The sequence below is a fragment of the Alligator mississippiensis genome, chromosome 8 (assembly GCF_030867095.1).
Source record: "Alligator mississippiensis isolate rAllMis1 chromosome 8, rAllMis1, whole genome shotgun sequence".
Lineage (NCBI taxonomy): Eukaryota > Metazoa > Chordata > Crocodylia > Alligatoridae > Alligator > Alligator mississippiensis.
Window position 1 is genome coordinate 60,581,199 of NC_081831.1, and position 21,300 is coordinate 60,602,498.

The 21,300-nt window shown below is 48.2% G+C and overlaps 1 protein-coding gene across 2 annotated transcripts in view; it reads left to right on the forward strand.

The window, feature by feature from the left end:
• Positions 1-21,300, forward strand: part of EFNB1 (ephrin B1) — a 101,193-nt gene that overhangs the window by 71,945 nt on the left and 7,948 nt on the right. Inside the window, exons 3-4 of one of the 2 annotated variants that reach the window (XM_014607219.3) lie at positions 13,960-14,052; positions 20,925-21,053. In XM_014607219.3, the coding sequence (XP_014462705.1) occupies positions 13,960-14,052; positions 20,925-21,053 (222 nt within the window). The remainder of the gene's footprint in view (positions 1-13,959; positions 14,053-20,924; positions 21,054-21,300) is intronic. The other variant, XM_059732768.1, reaches the window with a different exon arrangement.

The following is a 21,300-nucleotide window of genomic DNA, read 5'->3' on the forward strand; positions in this document are numbered from 1 at the left end:
CACACGTGGGTGACACGCACAGCTGGAGCATGCAGTGGATATTGATGGAGTGCCATGGGTAGGAATAAAAAGAAACGAAGAAGAAAGAGGCTATGATCTGTATTTTGATATCCTCTCAACTGCCTGCATGCCCTGGATCGCCCAGTTTGTGTACTGTGTCCTTAAAAGCCTGTCTTTCTGTGGAGAATTAGTCTTGGTTGCTTTTTGAAGTTCCCTTGCCCTAGGAGTGATGATTTTCTGCTGCTGCTGTGTAATGACTGTGCTCTTTGATCCCGCCTTGCAGCACGGAGCTGGTATTAACACAGCTAATTGAGTTCCAGTTATGGCAGCATAGGCTTTCTGCAGAACAGCAAGGTTAATGGAGTGATGGGCTGAAGGGCTCCCTGCATTCCTGTGGAAACAAGCACCAGCCAGGGTGAACTGATGGGTTGCATTCTCCTTCCCAGCCCACGTGCAGGGGAGCTCTTCAACAAGACAGGAGAGTGGGGACTTTGTCGGGTCACTTAATACTGGGGAGGAGAGTGGCTCTTCCCCTTCCCCCCCCCCCCTCCAGTTTATCACCCACACAGATTGCGAGCAAGCTATTTCCATCCAAGCTAAGAGCGCCTTAGGAGCTTGTTCAGTGCCAATTTAAGAGAAACAAATGCACCCATAACTCAGAGGATTTATAGTGGACTGTACAAATGGGTTAATGAGGCTGCACAAGTGTGTGTTGGCCAGAGTCCTCCTTGGGCAGAGAGCTGCCCTTTTTACTGAGCTCTCTGAGGATCATCTGCCAGCCAAGGCATAAAGCTGTGGCTCTGCAGCTGTCCAGTTGGACGCATTTGCCCTTTCGTGTGTGCACTCATGTAATCTGCCTCTGGACCACCCCCCTGGCTGCAGGTACAGGTACCAGATCATATTGCTGTAAGATATCAGGATGATAACAGAAAGTGGCATAGTCTATTGTACTCCTGCTCCCCCCGGTATCCAGCATGCATTGTCTAGCCTATGGAGTCCCAACCTGTGGTACAGGAATCTGATGGCTCCTAAGTTCACAACAATTGAAGTAGGTGGGTCGGGAGCTACTGGGGACATGTGTGCCTTGTACAGTGTCCAGCCTGTTGTGAATCACAGGCTTGCTACCTTTCCCATGGGCACTGAATCTGCACCAATACAAATCTCATCGCCATCAAGTAGTTCTTGACATTTCATGTAAAACTCCCCCTCCTAATTGTGTCCCATTTTGTGTCCTAAAATTGTTTCTGATCCTCCCTTAGCTTGCCCTCCCTTCAGATATTTACAGACTCTCTCCCTTGGTTGTCAGTCCGCCAAGCCAGACAGATTTAGCACTTGTTATCTTTACACATAAATTGGCCCCTCCAGCCGTCTAATAATTCTGATTGTTCTCTGAACTCCCTCCAGGTTGTTGGTATCTAATAATGACATAGCCGGACTGGAGCCCAGTACTGCAGCTGCAGTGTCCAAGGGGAGTGTCAGTGGTGGCTGGTTTGTGTGCCTCTCCCTCTATCCAAGCTTTTAACTGTAAAGCACACAAAGAGCAGTAGTTAGCCAAACTGGGGAGTTGGCACTGTCCCCTCACGAGTCCCCTTAATAACAGATCTTTTATTCACAGTCACAGATGTGTTCTGCTACCTCACCGGAGAGATTTACACCCAGTTAAAACTCAATAAGTGCTTTCCTCCTCTCCTAGTCCCAGCAGGACTCCCAAATGACTCTGGCAGAGCATCAGGTAGAGAATTATGTGGCACTTTATTCTGACATATAACTGCTCAGGGTCACTGCAGAGCTTTTGCAAATAACCTTTCCCTTCCATTGATGTTGTCTCTCTTTTTGGTTGTTTTCTTTCTTTATAGACAAATAAAGGTTTTGCATGGTCCCCTGCTCCCAGCACTGCCAAAAAGTGAATGGAACCACTGTGGTACGCTGAGACAGACTTCCGGGGGAAGGTTACAGGGACTCTTCAAGGCCGCCTCATTCAAAATCCCATGCCCCCATTCAAAATCCGCACTAGGTCCCAGTACCATTGGCCTTCTCCGTGGCAGAAATATTATGCAGCGCACAGCTTGCCTATAAAATCCTGAGGCTTGAGTTAAGGAACAAGGACAACCCTAGAATACACCACATAATGCAGCAGAATTAATATGGTCTGAGAGCCCCATCACTTAGTGCTCTGACTTGTCTGCATGTTTCACAGTCATACTGTTGAACGAACAGAAGCTTTTGCATTTAATTAACTTGTTTTATAAGAGGAGAGGAAATATTTTCTGGTGAGTTGATGCAGGCCACTTTCACCAGTGCATTTGGGACTGCTTCAAAGCATATCTAAACTAACTTCTGAGAACTGAGCTGTTGTGACTTCACAGAGAGGTGGTTTTCTGGCTTTCCTGGATTCCCAGCGGTATATAGCAGGGTGTCAAACATGCGAGTTACGGAGCCATGTCATCTGTCCCCAGAGTGATCCTAAAGGGACCAGGAAACCTGGGTGGGACCAGGACCTGCCACCAAAATTCAGGGTACTTCCCTGGGAATATGTATCATCAGTGGGAAGTGAGTGACTGTTGCATTGACCTCCATGTCTCCCTAGGCACAGTTTGTCTTGCTGCCAGAGGTGAGTCCAAATCTAGCCAAGAGTGGGTGGGGCAGCAAACCAGTTTGACATCCCTGGTGTAAAGCAAGTGATCTGGCTTTTTTGTTATCTTAGCCTAGCTATTATCATTGGCTTCAGGGCATTGGGAGACCTTCCCTAAGTAAGAGAGATGCTGTGTTATGTTGGGAAGCCCTGGGAGCCATGGGGTTGGGTTGCTGGAGTGAATCTATTGATCGTTTTTTGTGAAAACACAAAAGAGGAAACACTATAAGCCCAAACTTAACATCTGGACAGCAGGAACATTCAATCCCTAAGGCAGATGAGAGCTGGCAGCTCTTCTGCTTCCAGGCATATAGGAAGACACAGGACACGATGCAGTGCAGTTGTGGTTTTGAGAGAGTTCAGCTACTTAGCTACTTGTGCTTCCCCAAACTGTGCTCTGTCCTGGCACCAGGGCTTTCTCTGGCCATTCAGGGGTCAGTCTGTCCAGCACTCCACTAAAAGGCAGGCTGTTTTAACTGATGGCGAGCGAGGAGCTGGCAGGACAGCCAGAAAGGATGCAGCTGCTCCCTGCCCAGGTGGGCAACTTGGGGACTTCCTTCACCACCACAACCCTTTTGTTAAAGAGGAAAGACATGGCAAAGGGGCAAACCCAGCAAGGCCCAGGATGCTTCTAAGAGTCCAGTGCTCAAAAGCTGAGGTTGGGACCCAGAGCGCTCTCTATCCTAGCACCTCTGTGCCTGCCTTCTGGGACCAGCTCCTCTCACCCAGGCATTGCTATTGTTTGCCTCCTCACCATGTGTAGCTTCACAGTCTTTGGGCTCTTTGTGCTTAGATCTTAAAATAAGCACTTTTTTTTTTAAAGCAGAAGGCAGTCATGATCATGTGTGTTGCAGGCACCTCCCCTCCCTGCCTGCGTTCGGATACCCCACAGCTTCCCAGAGGGAGGCCTGGCTTCTGAATGCCAAAGTCCCTGGCAAGCACTGCTGCAATAAATGCTTCCTTTGTATCAGCCAACAACTGGGTTTGCCTTGCTCTCCCCCTTTGCCTGAGCTACAGCAGCTCCTCCTCTTTTCTTCTTTTCCCCAGGACAGCTGGAGCCCGTAGAGGTAATAGCCCCTCCACTGGGACTCTGGCCTTCCATTTCTCCCGCTCTCTTCTCGGCCTCTGTCTGGAAGGACTGGAGCTGGGTTGGGGGCAACTTGGGCATATACAACTCAGCAGCCATGACTGTTGCCAGAGCACCTTAGTTGGGGTTTGCTCTGCTTGAGAGTGGATCTAGGAGTTTGAAAAGGGGGTGTGACAGGGCTTATTGACACAGGTTGGGTGGGTGAGACTGACAGTGGAGAGATCCCTGCACATGCACTACAGTTGAAGGGAGGTGCAACCTTATTACCAGACCTCCTCTGTGATCTGCCTCTGGGTCTGCTTTCCTGTTCACCCTGCCAGGTGAAGCCATAACACAAATGCACCTTCTGCTTGCTATCAGGACGCTCTCATGCTTCACTGTCTCTCCCTCCAGGAACAGCTGGAAGCAATAAGCAAATTTTTGAGACAAACTTGCTACCCCCATCAGTGGCCTTGTTCTGAAATATTGAAAGCAAGACTCTTGTGCCAGCTCCTTCTGTACCATTTGGGCATTCACCTGCCCCTCTAGCTGCCCTCAGATCTAGAGCTTTCCAAACTTGACTTAGCTTGAAGTGTCCCAGTCTTGTTTCCAATATCCCTCATTATTCCATCATTACTCTAATGGACTGAGTTTCAGTAGGTAGTGGCTTTGCAATACTTGCCATCCAGACACTAGGTGCTACTAAGCTGTCTTCAGATGTGCCCTAAGCAAGATTGGTATTGGATGTTAGAGGTTATTTCTGATGTCTCTCTTCCAGTGCCACGCAATAGTATTAAGTAATATAAAGCAGTTTCATTCCTGGCTAGATGAAATAACTGTATTAGTTCAAGTGCTGGAATACTTGGGCCTTGGTCTTTGGAGGGTGGTGGCTAGAGCAGTAACTCTAGAGGGGCTTCCCATTATGGACTACTCATGCCAGTTTTTCCACAGCCCACTGTGTCTTGCTCATTAAGATGGCATCCTCAGGCAGAGGCCCCTGCAGGAAATGGGGCATGTGAGATTCTCTTGGTCAGCAAAGACCTGTAGTGATTTCATCATGCACAAGCCAAGAGAGCATTCGATTGGCTGTCAGGAAACTGTGGTTTTAAATTGTTGCTTTATGTAGCCCTGTGATTATAGAGGGCTCATTTTTTGTGACACTGGGACCTGGTGCAGATTTTGAATGTGGGTATGGGCAGCGCCGAGGCAGGGTGCTTTGTCTGTGAAAGTCTTTTGTAGGCAGTGCTGGCAGAAGCATCACCTATAGTACTTTAATTTTTATGTGTCCTAGATAAATCTTTCATTGTTCATTGGATGGGGGAATCATCTAACCTACAGACTGGGTCTCTTTGTCTGGTTGTTGAGAAGAGGATGTATTCCCCACTCTGTACCTTCTGTGGTAAAGCTTGATAGCCCAGCATCTGTTTCTACTTGCTTTACTATAGTGAGCTCTTTTTTACCAGTTGTAAGAAGGGGTTTTTGGATAGAGGGAATAGGGTCCAAAGGTCAACTGCCAGGTGCTGTAGTTGCAATGGAGACGAGTGGACGGGTTGTCTGGGAATCTGTCTACATGTAGTACCATCCCTGTTGTCTGCCTGGGACAATGGAAGTGCAGAATGTAAACTCGGGCCTGGCTTGTAGCCACCCACTTCATTCTGAAGCCAGTGCCAGCTCAGCACCAGCCTTCCACTGTATATGCAGAGGGGGTGGGGTTGGTGTGTGATTAGATATTATTAAGTTTGGACACTTAAATCTAGGAATTAGGACTGCCAACAGGAGTCTTTAAATGCCAAGAGTTAGCATGTAGGAACTACCCAGCCCTGTGGCATCCCTGCCCTGTGCTTGTTCCCAGCAGCTCCTCCCACAACCATCTCATCCTTCCAGGGCTGTTTCTGTCTTCACCACAAGATACAGACTGCATTACAGCTTTTATTTGGGAGGAGAAGGTGATGAGGGCCCATCACCCATTTGGTGGGGCGGAACAGAGAGGGAAGGAAGCTGGTGGCTCCTGCACTGGAAATGAATCTGGACCATTGGAGCTAGGGTTCATGAAACCCTAGCATTTCATGTACTGCAGTAATATGGGGATGGGACAGGGCTGGACTGGCTTCAGTACATTTCTGTGGCTTTAGGGCCCCCTTTTCGGTGCAGCTGCCTCTCTGGATTGAAAGGTTGTTCACAATCTCGCTGGCAGAGTGACAGCTCAGCCCTCTAATCCCCCGCCCGCCAATCCCTGTGCAAACCTCCCTGCACTTGCTCTGGCAGACGACTGAACAAATGTTTCTGATCTGATGGGAAGGGCTTTGGTGTGATGTGTGTGCACCATGTAAGACGGGGGAGGGCAGAGCCAAACATCAGACGCATCAGGCTGTCTCCTTTCCCTGCCACCCATCGGTGAAATGGCCCTAACTAGGAGGTGCGTGGCCTGAGGCAGCACATGAAGGGGAGGTAGCACTGGAGCAAAGAGATTCATCTACAGGGTGGAGGCTGCAGTGAGCTTCATGTTCAGCTCTGCTTTTCAAACCACACAGCCTTGCTTGTGTGCAACTCTGCACGCATGAATGGCTCTGCTTTGTGACCTGGAAACATCAAGAGCCAACCAGGGCTTGGGGGGAGGGAGACAAGTGCTCTGGCTCATAGGAACTGGAGGTTGGGGTGGGTGGGCTGGAAGAAGCTGTCTAGTCCTCGAGCCTGAGCTTAGCAGAAGCTTAGTACTTAAGAGTTGGTCCCCAGGTAATAGTAATGGCATAAATGGTTCTGTGAGGCCTGGAGTAAGAGCAGCAGCTAGAGCAGAGACTAGGGTAGATATATCTAAAATCCTGCATATCTCATCTGTAGGTTGTACATAAAAGTCCATGGTATCTAACTGCATCTGAGAGACTGAGGTTTAATTTTCACTGCTGCCTCCTTCCTTCCACAAACCTCTCTCCTGCCTGAACTGAAAATATAATTTAACTAGCCCAGTGGAAAGACTAGTGATTCTTCTTGCAGTCAGGTTGATAAGCCACAGGCTTCTCAGTGCAGATGCAGGCTTAGTCATTCACCTGCTTGCTAGTCCTCTACTGCCTTCCCATAATTCTTCTCCATATCCTGAATGACAAAAGATTTCTTACAATTCACTGGGAAGGGATTAAAGCAGCATGAGCCTTCGGTGAGACTCTTGGCATGCTCCTCCAGCAAGCAGGGCATAACTTGAGCAGGGCTTTGCAGTGCAGATGCTCATGTCCCTTGTGTCTACTACCTGGGTTAAGTCTGCAGTGAAGACAGTGCTTTTGGAATGAAAGTTCTCCTGCTTGAGGATATGTGAGGAGACAGGATATAGGAGATGGGGGGCATATGGGAGGGACTGGCACAGAAATGGGATGAAGCACGATTAAGTGGAGCAGGGTAGGCAGGGGGAAGCTTCATCACTGGATTGGGATCATCTGTGCTAATTTGTACACAGTAAAGCATTTTGGGTCACTTTCTTCTGGGTATTGGTGTTTGTTTTGGAGTAGATCATCTTACTGCCTGGGCCTTGACTGACTAGCAGTCTTTTAGAGATGGCCAGGCTTTTCTCATCTGTGGAGAGAATCTTTCCGTTCTTTGAGAGGGGGTGAAATTCCAGTCCCATCTCTTCTAGTCCCTGCAGGAACACTGGAACCAGGTCCCAAATTCTTGAGGGTTTTCTGTGAGGTTTGTGTCCTGACCCCTGCCTGCCTTCCTTCTCCACCCCCCCCCCCCCCCCCCACACACACACCTTTCTCTTCTTCCTTGACACATCCACTATTCAGAGCCACCAGTGGAGGGGAAGGGCTCAGTGAGGCAGGCAGTAGGGTTGCTGTGGTGCAGCTGTTCCATCCATTAGCCATGAGATCAATTGAAGCTTAGTGTTGGGGAACCTACTTCTCGCTCCTTAGTATCTGGCTAGATAATGGGCTCTTTTCTTGGAGTATAATTACCCGCAGGCTCCACTTCACAAGCTGCAAGACCACTTGTGGCTGAAGGACCTAATGTTCCTATAGTTGGAGCTTCTCTTAACCTTTCAGAGGTTGGGGCTCATCAGATCTTACTCTGCCCAGAAAAACAATCACCTTCACAGAAAGGAAAAGTTAAAAGAAATGTTGTTACTGAAAGCAGAGGCTGTAACCAAAGACAGTAAGGTAAAATATGAGCTCCTGAATCGTAGACGTTTCTGGAGACATGGGAGAGATTACAGGGCCAGAGTCCATGCTGTATCCCTGCAACGTTTGGCTGCACCTACCATCAGGCTGCTGTCTGCAGATGGGAGAGTAATTTAGACTAATAAAAGTGGCTTGGATTTGCTACAGTCTCAGCACATTGATTGCACGTTGGGGCCCGGAGCATAACTGAGACCTTCTAAAGGGAATCTGGGATATCTAATTCCATCCAAGGCTGACCATTTAAGAGACCTCTGCATTTATCTGCTGCCAGTTACTTCTTCCAAACCTTCAGATCTGCCAAAACCAAATTCTTTCAAACATTTTTTTAAAGCTATATCTCAGCAGGAGAGGCAAGGCATAGCCAGCTTGATGTGCCACTGAGGTAGGCCGGGGAAAGGCCTGCACAGGGCCCATTCCTGCTGTTAGAAGCCAAAAGAGAGGGAAAATATTGAGCATTTGGATCCTCCTTGCCGCCAATCAGTACATTAATACCCCCAGCATGAACCAAATGGTAGGGTTTAGCTATTTCTCTGCTCAAGGGACATATGCAAGCTCTGTCAATGAACCCCTACTCTACTCACAATTCTGTATTAGCCAGGTATTTCTACTAAATGGATTAGCAGTTCTGTAGGTAACAGCATTGAGTTTCTAGTTTCCTTTCCAGGTCTGAGGGTTTACATTCCATTAATATGGAAGTCTCCAACAGCTCTCAAGGCCTAGTGTGGGACTCCCTTTGACCTCAAGCATAGTGGGTTTCAATAGAAGATGCTTCTACTCTCCTAGTCCTTCAGATGAAAGAATAAATTCCTAGGGAATTGATAAGGCTATCGGACAATGCTCAAAGGGTGAGGTCCTGCCAGGCTTGGCTTGACCAGACTTTGCCATTGCTAATTATGGAGTTCTGCCAGCTGGAGCAGAAAGTATGGCAGTGCGTGGTACTAATTCACCATCAACTTCAGAGTAGATAGGCTGTTCTGATTTGAGTTTGGGCGCTACCACTGTTATGGTAGAAAGGGGTGGTGGGGATGTTCATCGTGCCAGGGCCGTTCAAAAGTATGATACTGTTAAGGAAGAATGTTTTTTGATTTTTGATTTACAAGATTAATATCTTGTAATATGTCCATCAAAGTAGGACCAGCTGCCATATCCAGATGGCCTGTAGTCTGTGCTTGATCTCCTTGTATGGGATTCTTGTAATGTCAGGGATGTGTGTGGTGGTCTTTGTACATGAAACTGCTTTAGAAGTGTGCTCTCGGGCATTGCCATCTTCTTTTTCCTTCTGGAGCAGGTGCCTCCAGGCAGGAAACAGATTGGGGCCCTGGGGGGGTGCACCTTTCAATCCTTAAGTTGTGTGGAGTTGGAGAAGGTGCCACCGGCTTTGTCCAATACCCACCAGTCCTTTAAACATCAGTAATTATCCTGTCTTCCCACAATCGAGGGGCAGCTTGGGCTTTGCGGTTCAGATGATTACAAGGAGACCAAATACTTCTGTTTCTGAGAACAAATGACTGACTCCCCACAGCTCACTGAGACCAAGGTGGTACAGGGGGCTTATTGTGGATCTGCTCGTCTTCCTGATGCCATGTGCCTTATTGGAGCTTGTGTTGCACCTGAGTGGAATAGAGCATGCTGCTGCCTGTGGGTTATATCTTCTAATAGCCATAACCCAAATGGCAGCATAGTCAGTGACAATTGAGCATGAGAATAAGAGTAAATGTGCAGCTGGGGCTAAAATGGTAATAGTGATAGTTTAGAAAATTTGAAGATCAAGGACTTGGTTTGAATTTAGGTGAAGGTGGATAGGAGGATGAAGAGGACCCCATTTCTCTTCTCACTCCAGAGCTGCTGCTTGTTATGAGTGGAATTGTCTCTAGAAGACACATCTGTGAAGGGAATGGGTTCATGGCCTGACTGAGAGCTGGGAATGATTGACACGGTTCTCTAAGGGGAAATTTCCCCTGCTCTCTTCCCATCCAGTTGTTGACAGTGCTTTTAAAACTAATGGCCTGCGAACTCTAGACATGTAAGGAAATATGACTTCACTCAGTGAAGTCTGTAAAAACTTGCCTGTGAAACTGCTGCCATGGGAGGGCCATGAAGTCATCCTGTGGCTGGCTAACTTTGATCACTACAACCATTTGTAGTCATTTCATACAAAGGGCTTGTATACATGTGAAGGTTTCCAGCAATAGAGCTCTTGCACTTTGACTTCACACCCTACTTTAATCCCAGTTAACTTGTCTGCATAGGCCAACCATAGGGTAATAGATTGCCAACTTCAGAGCATCAGCAAATTTCAGTAGGCTTAGGAGTCAGTCCCCCTTCCTCAAGGCACCACAGTTAAACAACACTGTCCATTTGTATAAGATCATTATTAGGAAAGAAACACTGCCCCTCCCCATACCTATCTAACAGAAACAAATTAGGTTCATAACAGTAAAGATTCTCTTGTTGTGTGATGGCTTTGTTCCAGTCGGCCATCTGTCACTTCTTGTCTCTTCCCCTTAATATAAGACTTGACTGGTTGTGCTACAGAGTAATGGAAGGGATGGGGCTTTGCAGGTAACATGAAACTCCTCTTTGGTGAGTAGGGGATAGAAGTTAGCTCTGCTGCCCTGGCCAAATTCCATTTTACACATCATTGTCTCCAGAAGGTTATTCACGAGGCTTCAGCATTCCTTACTGCAAACCCTGTCCTACATTGCTGGGTCTCTCCCCACGTGAGCAGGTACTCCTGAGCATTCGTACTTCTGAAAGCAGTTTAGCTTTTTACTGTAGTAGTGCTCTATAGCTAACCAAATAAGGTAAGCTCCTGCTCTGTGAGCGAGGGGTTTGGGCTGCCTTCTCTTACCTACTCCACTGTTCCTTCCACTTTTCCCCCCCCAAACAAAAAAGTACATGGTGAAGCTTTCATTGCAGTACTGATGACTGTCTGAACCGAGAATAGAGCCCTGAAATCTAGGTTGCAAATTCACCTCTGACTGATGTTTTGTGCAGAACTTAAATTAACTGCTCTGGGGCTGGGTGGATAGCGATTTGTCTTTTGCTGATGGGACATCTTCTGCTGGAATATTTAGGTTTTTGAAGAAGTGTTGAGTCCAAAAAGCAAGTAGATCCTCTGCCTGCAGTTCTCCCTTCTGATGGGGTTCTCATGCACTTCTGAAGCTCTTCAAAAGGTGCACCCAGAAGAAGAGGGTTCTGTGACTGATTTGGCACTGTATCCAAAGGGTAGCCAAGACAATGTCACAAACTCGTTCTGGTGCTGTGCATGGAAGGATTAACCCTTCATAGCTTCAGGAGCTGGGATCTATGTGGAGTGGAGAGGTCAGAAGTGAGGAGGCAGATAGACCCTTCAAGCAGGGTGGAGTTCCCAGATACAATTAGATTAGTCTGGCTTTTGACTGCCTGTTTGGTCCCATACCATAACCATAGTTGTAACTAGTGGCGATCTCCCTGGTTTTAGTCAGAAAGTGCCCCCAGCTCTGTCTGCCAGAGGGATGGAAAGGCAAAGGTGGGAAGAACCAAGTCAAAAGGATTCTGTCTAGGAGAGTACGTCCCACCCACGGCACACCACTCCTGGGAGGTCAAGATTATCCTGGGGCATCACATTAAATTCAGAAAGACATAGCTGTTTGTCTCCCTCCATAATTACGTGGTGCTTGTTAGGCATGTATACAGTCTAACCAATCTCCTAACCGCATACGACCCCCCAGTCCTGGCTACGGAGCAGGCGGGTTCATCAGAGCTATCCCCAGTCATGGGAGAGGGCTCACAGACATGTTGCTGTGTTGTTTTCTGCTCAGTAACAGCAGGAGATGCATGGCTTGCAACGCTCCCACAGGACCAGGACTAAAAACTGAGCACTCCCCTCACCCCCTTTCTCCCCTCCCTCCCCCCCAAAGTGAGTTTAACTGACTTCTGCCCTGCAATTACAGCCATTCAAACCCACTGGGGCTCTGAGTTTACATTCTTTACTGAGGCACACTGTGTAATTATATATGTATAATGTGCTGCACATGCATAAGTGTTCCTATCGTATGCTCCAAGGAGTGGGGGGATTAGAATTTCTTGCTTCCGTTGACTTGGAGATGAAGCATTTGGGAGTGGGGGATGCATTTTTACCTTCCCAAATATGGTCTTTTTACAGTGGCTCCTGCATTGCTGTGTGCTGGGAAGCATCCACTCTCCCTGTGACTTTCCTTGGCAACAGTGTTGTAGTGCAGGAAGGAATTCCTTCCTGCACTATGACTTACATCTTGCATGCAATGCAGAGCAAAACATAACCAGCATCATTTTGTTCTTGCTCATAAATACAGCTCCTGATGCTTTCCTCATTTTATGCTATGGCAATTCCTGGAGGGACGAACTGCAATTGTGGCCTCCTCGCACTATACAATATACAAATGCTTTGGGAAGTTTCTGTCCCTGTTTTACAAAAGGTTTAAATGATTTGCCCAAGGTCACACAGGAAAGCTGTGTTGGAGTCAGGGACTGAAGCTGGTTCTCCTGCATCAAAGTGCAGTGCCATACACATGTGAGCATTTTTCCACAGTAGCTTGTCCCCCACCCCCTTCCCTAAACAGGACAGCCTAGCAGCTTAGTGGCACAACCTGTGACCCTCAGATAAGCATTCCTAGGGCTGTCAGGCTTTGGTCTTTGGAATGCAAAGCTGAGGCCAGTACAGTACTGCACGCCATGGTGCATTATAAGGGTGTGCATACACCCCCTGCTGTGCCCTTTGTCTGCTGCATGTGCTTGGAATAGTGCTGCAGAGATGGTCCAGTGGTCTCCTTCAGCCATACTAGAAGGAGCAGAACGAGTCAGTCAGCTTCTGGACAAAGCAACACACATTTCAACATCTGAACTCAGTCACTGTTTCAGCTGCATCTCTTTGGAGGAATTGGAGTAATGTGGCAAGAAGTCCACAGGCCTCCCTCCCATCTGTGAGAAGGCTGTGGTCCATCCATCAACTGCCATGGCTTTTCTGAGTAGAAGCAGTCCCTTAAGTACTAGGCTAGTGCCCTAGGCTGCTCAGAAAGCCATTAACCAGTCCAAAGAGGGGGAGGGCGACAGGTTGGTGAAAAGAACATTTCATGTTTTGTCCTCATGAGGTTAACAAGCTCCCTATTAAGGGGAGACAAAAGGGGGGAGAGAATCTCTCAGTTTTATGGCTTGGAAAGTTCAGCCTCCAAAGCATTCCTCTCCTCCGGTGCCCCGGCTGCCTCTCTACAGCTTTTATCCCCATTGTGCCATGGCTGTGGAGTGGGAGCTTTGGCCTTTGTCAGGCGCTGCCTCTCTTTTTCCTTTGGAGTACAATCTAATTAGCAGCTCAGCAACCAGTTCAAGCATCAGGGTAACCATTTTAATGGGCTGGAGGTTTATAAGTGAATAGAACTGGGGGGGGGTGGAGCAGTCAGGATTTGGGGAAGACTGGAGAAGACCAGAGTGCAGTGTATTGAACAACATTTACCATGTGCTCAGGGCTGCAGAATGGGGAAGCCCACTGATATCCTGACCTCAGACTGTGAGTGGGCAGGGGTGTGAGAACACGGGGAAAAACATGCACCCCAGGGAAGAAATGGAAGCACTCTTTGTGGGGCCCACATAATACTATCCCATAACCTAACTGGGTCCTGGAGGAGGTTTACCTGATAATTTATGAGGTTCTCTTCTGTTAAAAGTCCTTCTGTTACTCAACAGTGCTTCTAAGCAAGATTCTGTGATAGGAATATTAGAAGCCTTCTGGTTTTCCTTGAGATGCTCCTAAATAGGTATTCAGAAGTGAGGAACCACAGAATGGAGGTCCACAGCACTGCATCCCTCCCCTGTGCATAGCAAAGGAAACCCAGCTGAAGACATACAAAGAAACCACCACATAGGCCTCCACACACTTGGTGCTACATAAAACATCATCTTTAAATTGCTCCCCATTCCTATAGACTGGCTCAATACCAAACACATCCCAGTAACTAAACCACTCTTGAAGGGAAGCTTGGGCTGCCTCCCAAGGCTATTCTAGGCAGACCCCCTTTTGCCTTCTTGAAGACCCTTCCATGTTTCACAACTGCTTGTTAACAGTCATTTCTTTTTTCCTGCAGCCACTTCCAATGGGACTCTGGATGGCCTGGAGAACAGAGAAGGCGGGGTCTGCCAGACACGGTCCATGAAGATTGTCATGAAAGTAGGGCAGGGTGAGTTGCTCAATGCTCAGCGGAGTTCCCCCATCGGATATCAAATCAGCATCCAAATGTGCTATGGTTACACAGCCTCTTTAAAATCCAACTTTGCTGAAGTGCACTGTTCAGTCCTCTATGGGAGCTTGACAGAGTGCTATTGTGAGAGCAGGGCCAAAGCTCACAAAGGAGTCTCGTTTAGGAACTGAGCTGGCAGGAAGGAAGGCTTTGTCTTTCTGTTGAGTTCTGTCTCAGTTGTGATGCTTTGGGGGGGAGGTGCTAATTTGCTGTCTTCGTTCAAGGTCATTAACTTGATTGATTTTTATAATAAATACTGAGGTCCTTGCACACACTTAGATCATAAGGTGCTGTAAAACACAATCTGTGGTGGTGTAGCTGCTGGGTGCCCCAAGCTTTGCTTCAGATATGCTCAAAGAGGGCAGTTCTATGACGTCCCCTTTCTTCCAGCTGTGATCATGCTTCTTCCTCAAATGATTTAAATGCCATTTGGATCTGGAAGAGGCTTAAACCATGTGAGATTAACGCCCAGTCATAGTTTAGGATTCTGAAGCATTCATGGGATTGGCCAGTCAGGCCCCCAAGGAGGAGTGATTTCCTCTCCCTTCTCCCCCCCCCCCCCCAAATTATTAAGCATCCATTTTAAGCTTTCCCACAACGGGACCATCTTGACAAACAAAGTTACACTGAGTTTGAACTTATCGTCAAACTGCCTCAATATTAACTTTGGTGCTGATACTCAGTTGATGTCTGAACAATTTTGTATAAAAGCCCCTTCTTCCCACTGCAGGCTCCAGTAGGAATATGAATGATTAAATGATTAATTGTTTAACTCAGGGGTTGTCAACTGGGGGCATGAGTACCCCCAGGGGTACTTGAGAAGGCCCTAGGGGGTATGCATGGGTGGGTGGAGACAGAGCACTGCCACGCACCATCCCATGCTGCTGCGCAGGTGGTGCGTGCTTGGGTGGGTGCAGGGGGTGGGGGAAGCTCATACGTGGTGTCTGCTGCCGCTGCATTTGGCTGCATCCTCCCTTCCCTCCCCACCCACTCTGCATCCAGCTGGGGGGGGTACACTGATCCAAAAAGTTTGAAAACCCCTGGCTTAACCGATCAGCTCAATGATGACCGGTTATAGCTTACCAGTTACCGTTTGGCATTGGGTGGAATCTGGCAGGGAAGCCCTGCCATGCCCCAGCAAAAACCAGAAGGTGGCAGGGGGGAGGGAGAGACAGAGAAAGGAGTGAGGAAGAAGTGAAGGGGAGAGGAAGGGGGGGACTAATGCCTAATATCTAGGCTACATGGACCCTGTGGCAGGGGCCTTTCCAGAGGCCCTGTTCTTATTGCACCTTGCTCTCATAATGCTGAATGCATCTATTCATCCCCAACTTGGTTTGAGGACTGGGCCAGAAACTAGCTGTGCCTATGAGATCAGTGGACTGTGGAGATGATTGAAGCTTCCATGGTCTGCATTTGGGCCCAGCTCAGTCCTCGGCCCTCCTCCATGCAGTACATCAGAGGATGCCCTCTTGCCCACTGCTTGTTGAACAAGCCTTGATTTGTACTGCCAGTCACCCTAGGAATAGCTGCAGATCTGGGACCAGTGCTGATCTGAACTATTCTTGGCAAAATGTCCAGTCTGTGAAGCAGACACTATACTCAAGTCTGAATACTTCCAATTTGAAATAGGTGCAGAACTTTCTACGAGAAAATCCAAAAGACTTCCTCTTTCTCTTTACCCTCCTGCTTATAGATTTCATAGATTTCAATTTCATAGATATTCAGGCTGGAAGGGATCCCGGAGGATCATCGAGTCCAGCCCCCTGTCCAGGGGCGGGAAGTCAGCAGGGATCATAGAATCCCAATAAGATAAACATCCAAAAGTGTCTTGAAGGCATTCAAAGTAGGTGCTTGAACCACTTCTGGCAGCAATCTATTCCAAACCTTGGGGGCTTGGACAGTAAAGAAGTTCTTCCTTATGTCCAGCCTGAAATGGTTGCAGAGGAGCTTGTGACCATTTGATCTTGTCATCCCTTGGGGCGCTCTGGTGAACAGACATTCCCCTAGATCCTGGTGACCACCCCTAATAAACTTATAGGTGGCCACCAGGTCACCCTTGAGCCTGCGCTTTTCCAGGCTGAAAAGTCCCATGGCTCTCAGCCTCTCATCATAGGATCTGTTATCCTGACCTCTGATCATGCACATAGCTCTTCTCTGGACTCTTTCAAGCTTCTCCACATCCTTTTTGAATTGTGGAGCCCAAAACGACGCAGTACTCCAGCTGCGGCCTCACCAAGGCCGAGTACAACGGGAGAGCTCAGGATCAGGCGCTTCCCCCCATAATAACATGAACCAGAGACTTCTTGGAAGAGACGTAGGCAGCTTGTCAGTAGTCTAAGAAACACTCCCATGTTGCATAAAAGGAACTCCTTGCAGGCACTGGGGATTACAGATCCTATAAACCAGGTTGCCTGGGGTAAATACTGCACTCTAGAGCTGTAGTTTTATGCAGGGCCTCCTCCAGGCATCCATGTGCTACAGACAGCAGATACAGCCCAAACCTTGGCAGTTCAGGCCTCTGACTTTAAGGTACCTTCACCCCTCCCTGAGTTAATAGTAACACTGCACCTGTCCACACAAGGGATTCCACACCCTGGAGCATTCACAAAATGAATTGTACATCGTATTTTACAACAAAATGCATGTATTGGGGACCCTCATCATAGGCCGTTCCTCTCAGAGCCCTGCTCTCAATTAGCTCTCCTTTGAGCAGCCCCCTTCTTGCTCTGCAGATGCTGTCAGTCTGTCATTTTGTGGTCCTCCTGTACCCCTCCTGTGAGATGGGTGGGGGAGTCATTTCTCCATTTGTACAAACAAACTTCACCTTCTGTGCTGTGATACTCTGGAAATGATGTAATTACTGCTTCGAGCAAATGGCGCTTCTGGAGCTGCAACCCCATTCCAGGAGGTGCCAGCCTTTGACTTTCCCTGACCTTTCCCAGTGCACTCTGGGATTCTGTGAGCGGTCATGGCTCCTGCTCAGGAAGGGGGCAGCTGTGGGAACAAGGCCTAGGTGCTGAATTCTTCATGACATCTGATGCTTCCTTTGGAAATGCCCCTAGAGCTTGGAGCTGTAGTGCAGCCACAACCTGTCTTAGTCTTTTAATTGTACACTGCCGGGTAATTTTTTCTGATGGGCAGAGCTCTCCTAAAGTTTCCTGTCCCCAGGCTGTGGAGTTCTGGCCTCCAGGGCTGCTGCAGGCTGGACTTCAGCCACCTCCCTAGCTGCCGAGCTCAGGGTGGCTGCTTTTTATTAGTTTGTTTTGCTCTGTTGGGGCCAATATTTATAATAAACTAGAGGAATAGCAGGGTAGCCCTGAAATATGCAATTCCCTTTGCATTCCCTTAGCTGCCCTTGCTAGAAATTTCCTCAGGCCCAGTACTGGAGCAAAGGAGGAACTTCCTGAACAACCACCAAAGAGAAAATGCTTCTTTTCCCAGTATTGAAATGCTCCAGACTTGCAGTGTTGCCATACTCTTTCCATGTGGCTTCTCATTGCTTCCACCCCATCCCACCCATAAAGTCAGCTCCTGATCACAGCTACCATCCTCTGTCTCAGAGAGCTCACACACTCAATTGAAACATAGGTGGAGGTGAACAGCAGTAGACTGGTAAGGGTAGCAGAAGACTTGTTAGGTCCATGGGTTTTGTTCTGTTTCTGGTTGCTATGGTTCTGTTGCCTGTGATGTTAACGCTCCTTTGAGGAGACGACTTGGCTTTGATGTTGCCATTTCAGTCACTCTTGTGGGGTGGCTGCTTTCCCCTTCTGCATGTGTCACACTTCCCAGACCTGAGGATATGGTGACAGAAAGTGCTCATCTCTGAGGCTGCTGTTGGTTTCTAACATTCGGGCATGTCCCACACCTGAATTTGGTCTGCTTGTTTGCAGTCACAGCTGGAGAGCAGAGGAAGTGTGTTGGTGTCTTCCCCTGCCTTTACGATGGTCACTTTAGAGTGTACAAACAGAATAGAGGGCCAGGAAAGAAGGGTGGGGGGGTACAACTGCCACCAGGCAACTGGGGTGAAGCCAGCTTGCCTGTACACCAGTCTCCACTGACGTTTAACAGACCAAGCACTTGCTGAATAGGACTGGCCCCAAGTAAGCCATCTCATTGTGCCCTTGTAGTTGCCTTCCTGTTCTGTGACATTTCCACACTGCCATAGGGAACACCTTGTATTGTTGGTCAATGAAAAGCAAATGTGCTCAGGGTAATAGACGTTGGGTCTGATGTATTCTCCCAGTAGTAACCACAACTGGTTCCTTTTTGCACAAAACTCACAAGTGTGCTGCACTTCACAGCTAGACTAAGCTGGGGGTGGAAGGGCACATGTTAGCTCCCTTCCTGGCTGCAAGATGGCAGCCAAAACTATCCAGCTTTGAGCAATTGCTCCTAGAGCCCACGTGGAAACATTATAAGACTATATGTCTGATGGAGCTGTCCAAGTTGTGCTGAGACCTTAAAGTACGGTTCCAGAGCACTGAGGCCCAGCAGCTTCCTCTCACTGGTTGACACTGAATTTGTTGCGTTTTCCAGTGGGAAGATTTTGGCTTTTTCTTTCTTATTCCTTTAGGATTCAGCCTACTTGTGCTTTGCTTTTTATTTATTTATCCAAGCATTACTGCTAATGGAGACATTTCTTATCCAACATCCATGACTTTTGCAGGCAGAGCAGGATTTCCTATCTACCAATCCAAGAGCAATGTTGAAATTCCTCCTAGCTAGAGCCATTCAGGTAACAAGCTTGAAGCAGGAAGGCTGCCTCTGAAGCATGCAACCCTTGTCACTGACATGAGGGTCACTCCTCACGGAGACTGGACATTCAGTGATGTAGTGCAAAAGCACATGAGCCTTTGACCTACGGTGGAATATTACACAAATGTTGCCTGTGATATCCACAGTTCTCATGCTTTTACTACTGCCTCCCCATTGAGTGCAGTTGCCTTGTTCTTGTGTGCACAGCTCAGCTCTCACCTGTGATTGTCATTGGTCATCTCCTGCTGGCTTTCTGTTCAGAACCTGCACTCCATTGATCCCATTTCCCTGTAAAAGAAGTGTCTTTGTGCCTACTCCAGTTCTGCCTCCTATGCTGAGGCTGCACAACCTCCCTGTCCTCAATCAAACCTTGCCTTTTAGTCATGGTCCCTCAAATGCTAATCTTTAGAGTGAATGCTACTCAAAATCAGTGGCATTAAATGCCAGAGCTGCCTTGGCACTCCCCATGTCATCACAGCAGCCCTACAATCTCATTTCAGCTCTGTGCTTCTTCCTCCCATTGCCTGGCATTCCCCTAGCTTTGTCTGCCATTCTCCACACAGTCTAAGCTCCTCAGGACAGGGGTTGTGCTTTCTACTATTGTTATGTCTTGCAGCATGCTGTTCAAATGTAGGATATGTGAAATGAAGCTGGCTGCAGGCTGCACTTCAAATGAAAAGCCTCCATTTCTGGCAGCAGCTCATGAAAATCTCACTCTCTGCTCTATGCACCCTCCCATGTTCTGTCCCTTCCCAAAGAGCTCTGTGCTGTTTCCCTCAGCATCCATTTGCTGACCCTCAGAATTTGTATAACTGGGCTAGCTTCTGGAAGCTGGGAATTTGCAGGACATCTATTGGCTTGCAGTTGCACCCCAGGAGGAGAGGGCTTGCAAGCTGAGTTCAGGAGCAATGCTTGCAGCTGTACTGCTAGTATCTTCCATTAAAAACAAACCAGGCTGAGTGCTTGCTCTCAGAAAACACAGTTGGGCCGGGAGTCTTCCCTTCAAGCGTGTAATGTAGTGAGGAAGCAGCAGCATGGGAAGCCTCCCTCCTGCCTGTTCACAGGGCACCATTTTCTAATCCATATTGCAGTAGTACTAAATAACCCCAGTCAGGATCAGAGCCTCATTGTACTACACACAAGGGAAGACAGAGTTGTTGTCTCTGAGCTTGCCCAGTAATTTAAGAGATCAACTCTTGAATAACAAGTGAGGAGGGAAGAGATAGGATCATGTGGTCACACGGGTTAGTGACATGTAGGCCATGGTCCTGATGGGGCTCTGAATTATCGTAGTTTTAAATCAAATCTCTTTCCTCAATGTGCAGTTTAGCAGTTGTCACCAGGTGTTGCATTAGAGGCGAGGCTTGTGGAGGAAACGGTAGTGGCCTTACCGATTAATTCAGGGAAGCATTCCCTGCATGCGGGGTTATGTGGAGGAAACCACAGGGACTCTGAATGACTATGTCAAATATAGGGCTTAACCTCATAACCATCACGCATCCTCTAATTAGAGGGAATTGTTGTGAATACATATTGAAATTGGGACCTGTACCTGGCTCCTAGCTTGTTGGTAGGAGAGAAGGAGAAAAGGCAAGGTTCTGGGTCAGGCTCTCAGCCCCTGCTCATTGGAAGGAGAGAGAGGCCTTGTGTCATTTGGGTTCTCCCTGTCTTTCTCTGGCTGGGCAGCCTTATGCATGGCACTCTGGAGCTGGGGAGCATGATAATCAGGGAGCATATTAAAAAGGTGCCCTGATGGGGTAGGGAGATGGGCCAGTGTCACAGCACCCATCTGCCGCCTGTCCCTCTCCCTGCCAATGCAGGTGCAGTGCTGATCGCAACTCCAGCACACTTGTGCAAATGCTGGGTGCTGCCCCACAGCTGTTGGGAGCACATAGTGCTGCAGCACTTTTGCAAACAGTGTTGGGCAAGGGTCCTCAGTGTCAGGGGGAAGGTGCAGTTCAGAGCAGTAAGTGCTGGGGAAAGAGTGGCTGCCCTCAATGTTTTAATTCAGGGTCCAGACTTAGATTTCTCATCCAGCTTCTCCTTCCCTTTCACAGATCCAAATGCTGTGATCCCAGAGCAGCTGACAACCAGTCGGCCCAGCAAGGAATCGGACAACACGATGAAAGTTGTCACACAGAGTCCACGCAACAAGGTCCCTGTGATAGAAGAACCTGGGAAGCCAGGTAATTGTTCAGAGCAAGCTAGGGAAGAGGGGGACTAACTCTAGAATAACTATGTTCACGGAGCCAGAGGGGTGTTGTATTAGATCTGCTATGGATAGAACAGAAGGGAGTCTCACTCTTTTGGCAAAGCTTTCAAGGGACCCTGCTTTAAGGTCAGGGACTTGGATCCAGTATTTGTTGGGTCTCTGTAAGAGCCTCTTGCAAACTTCACCAGCCAGGGATCACTCACCCTCCATTTCCTGAAGTC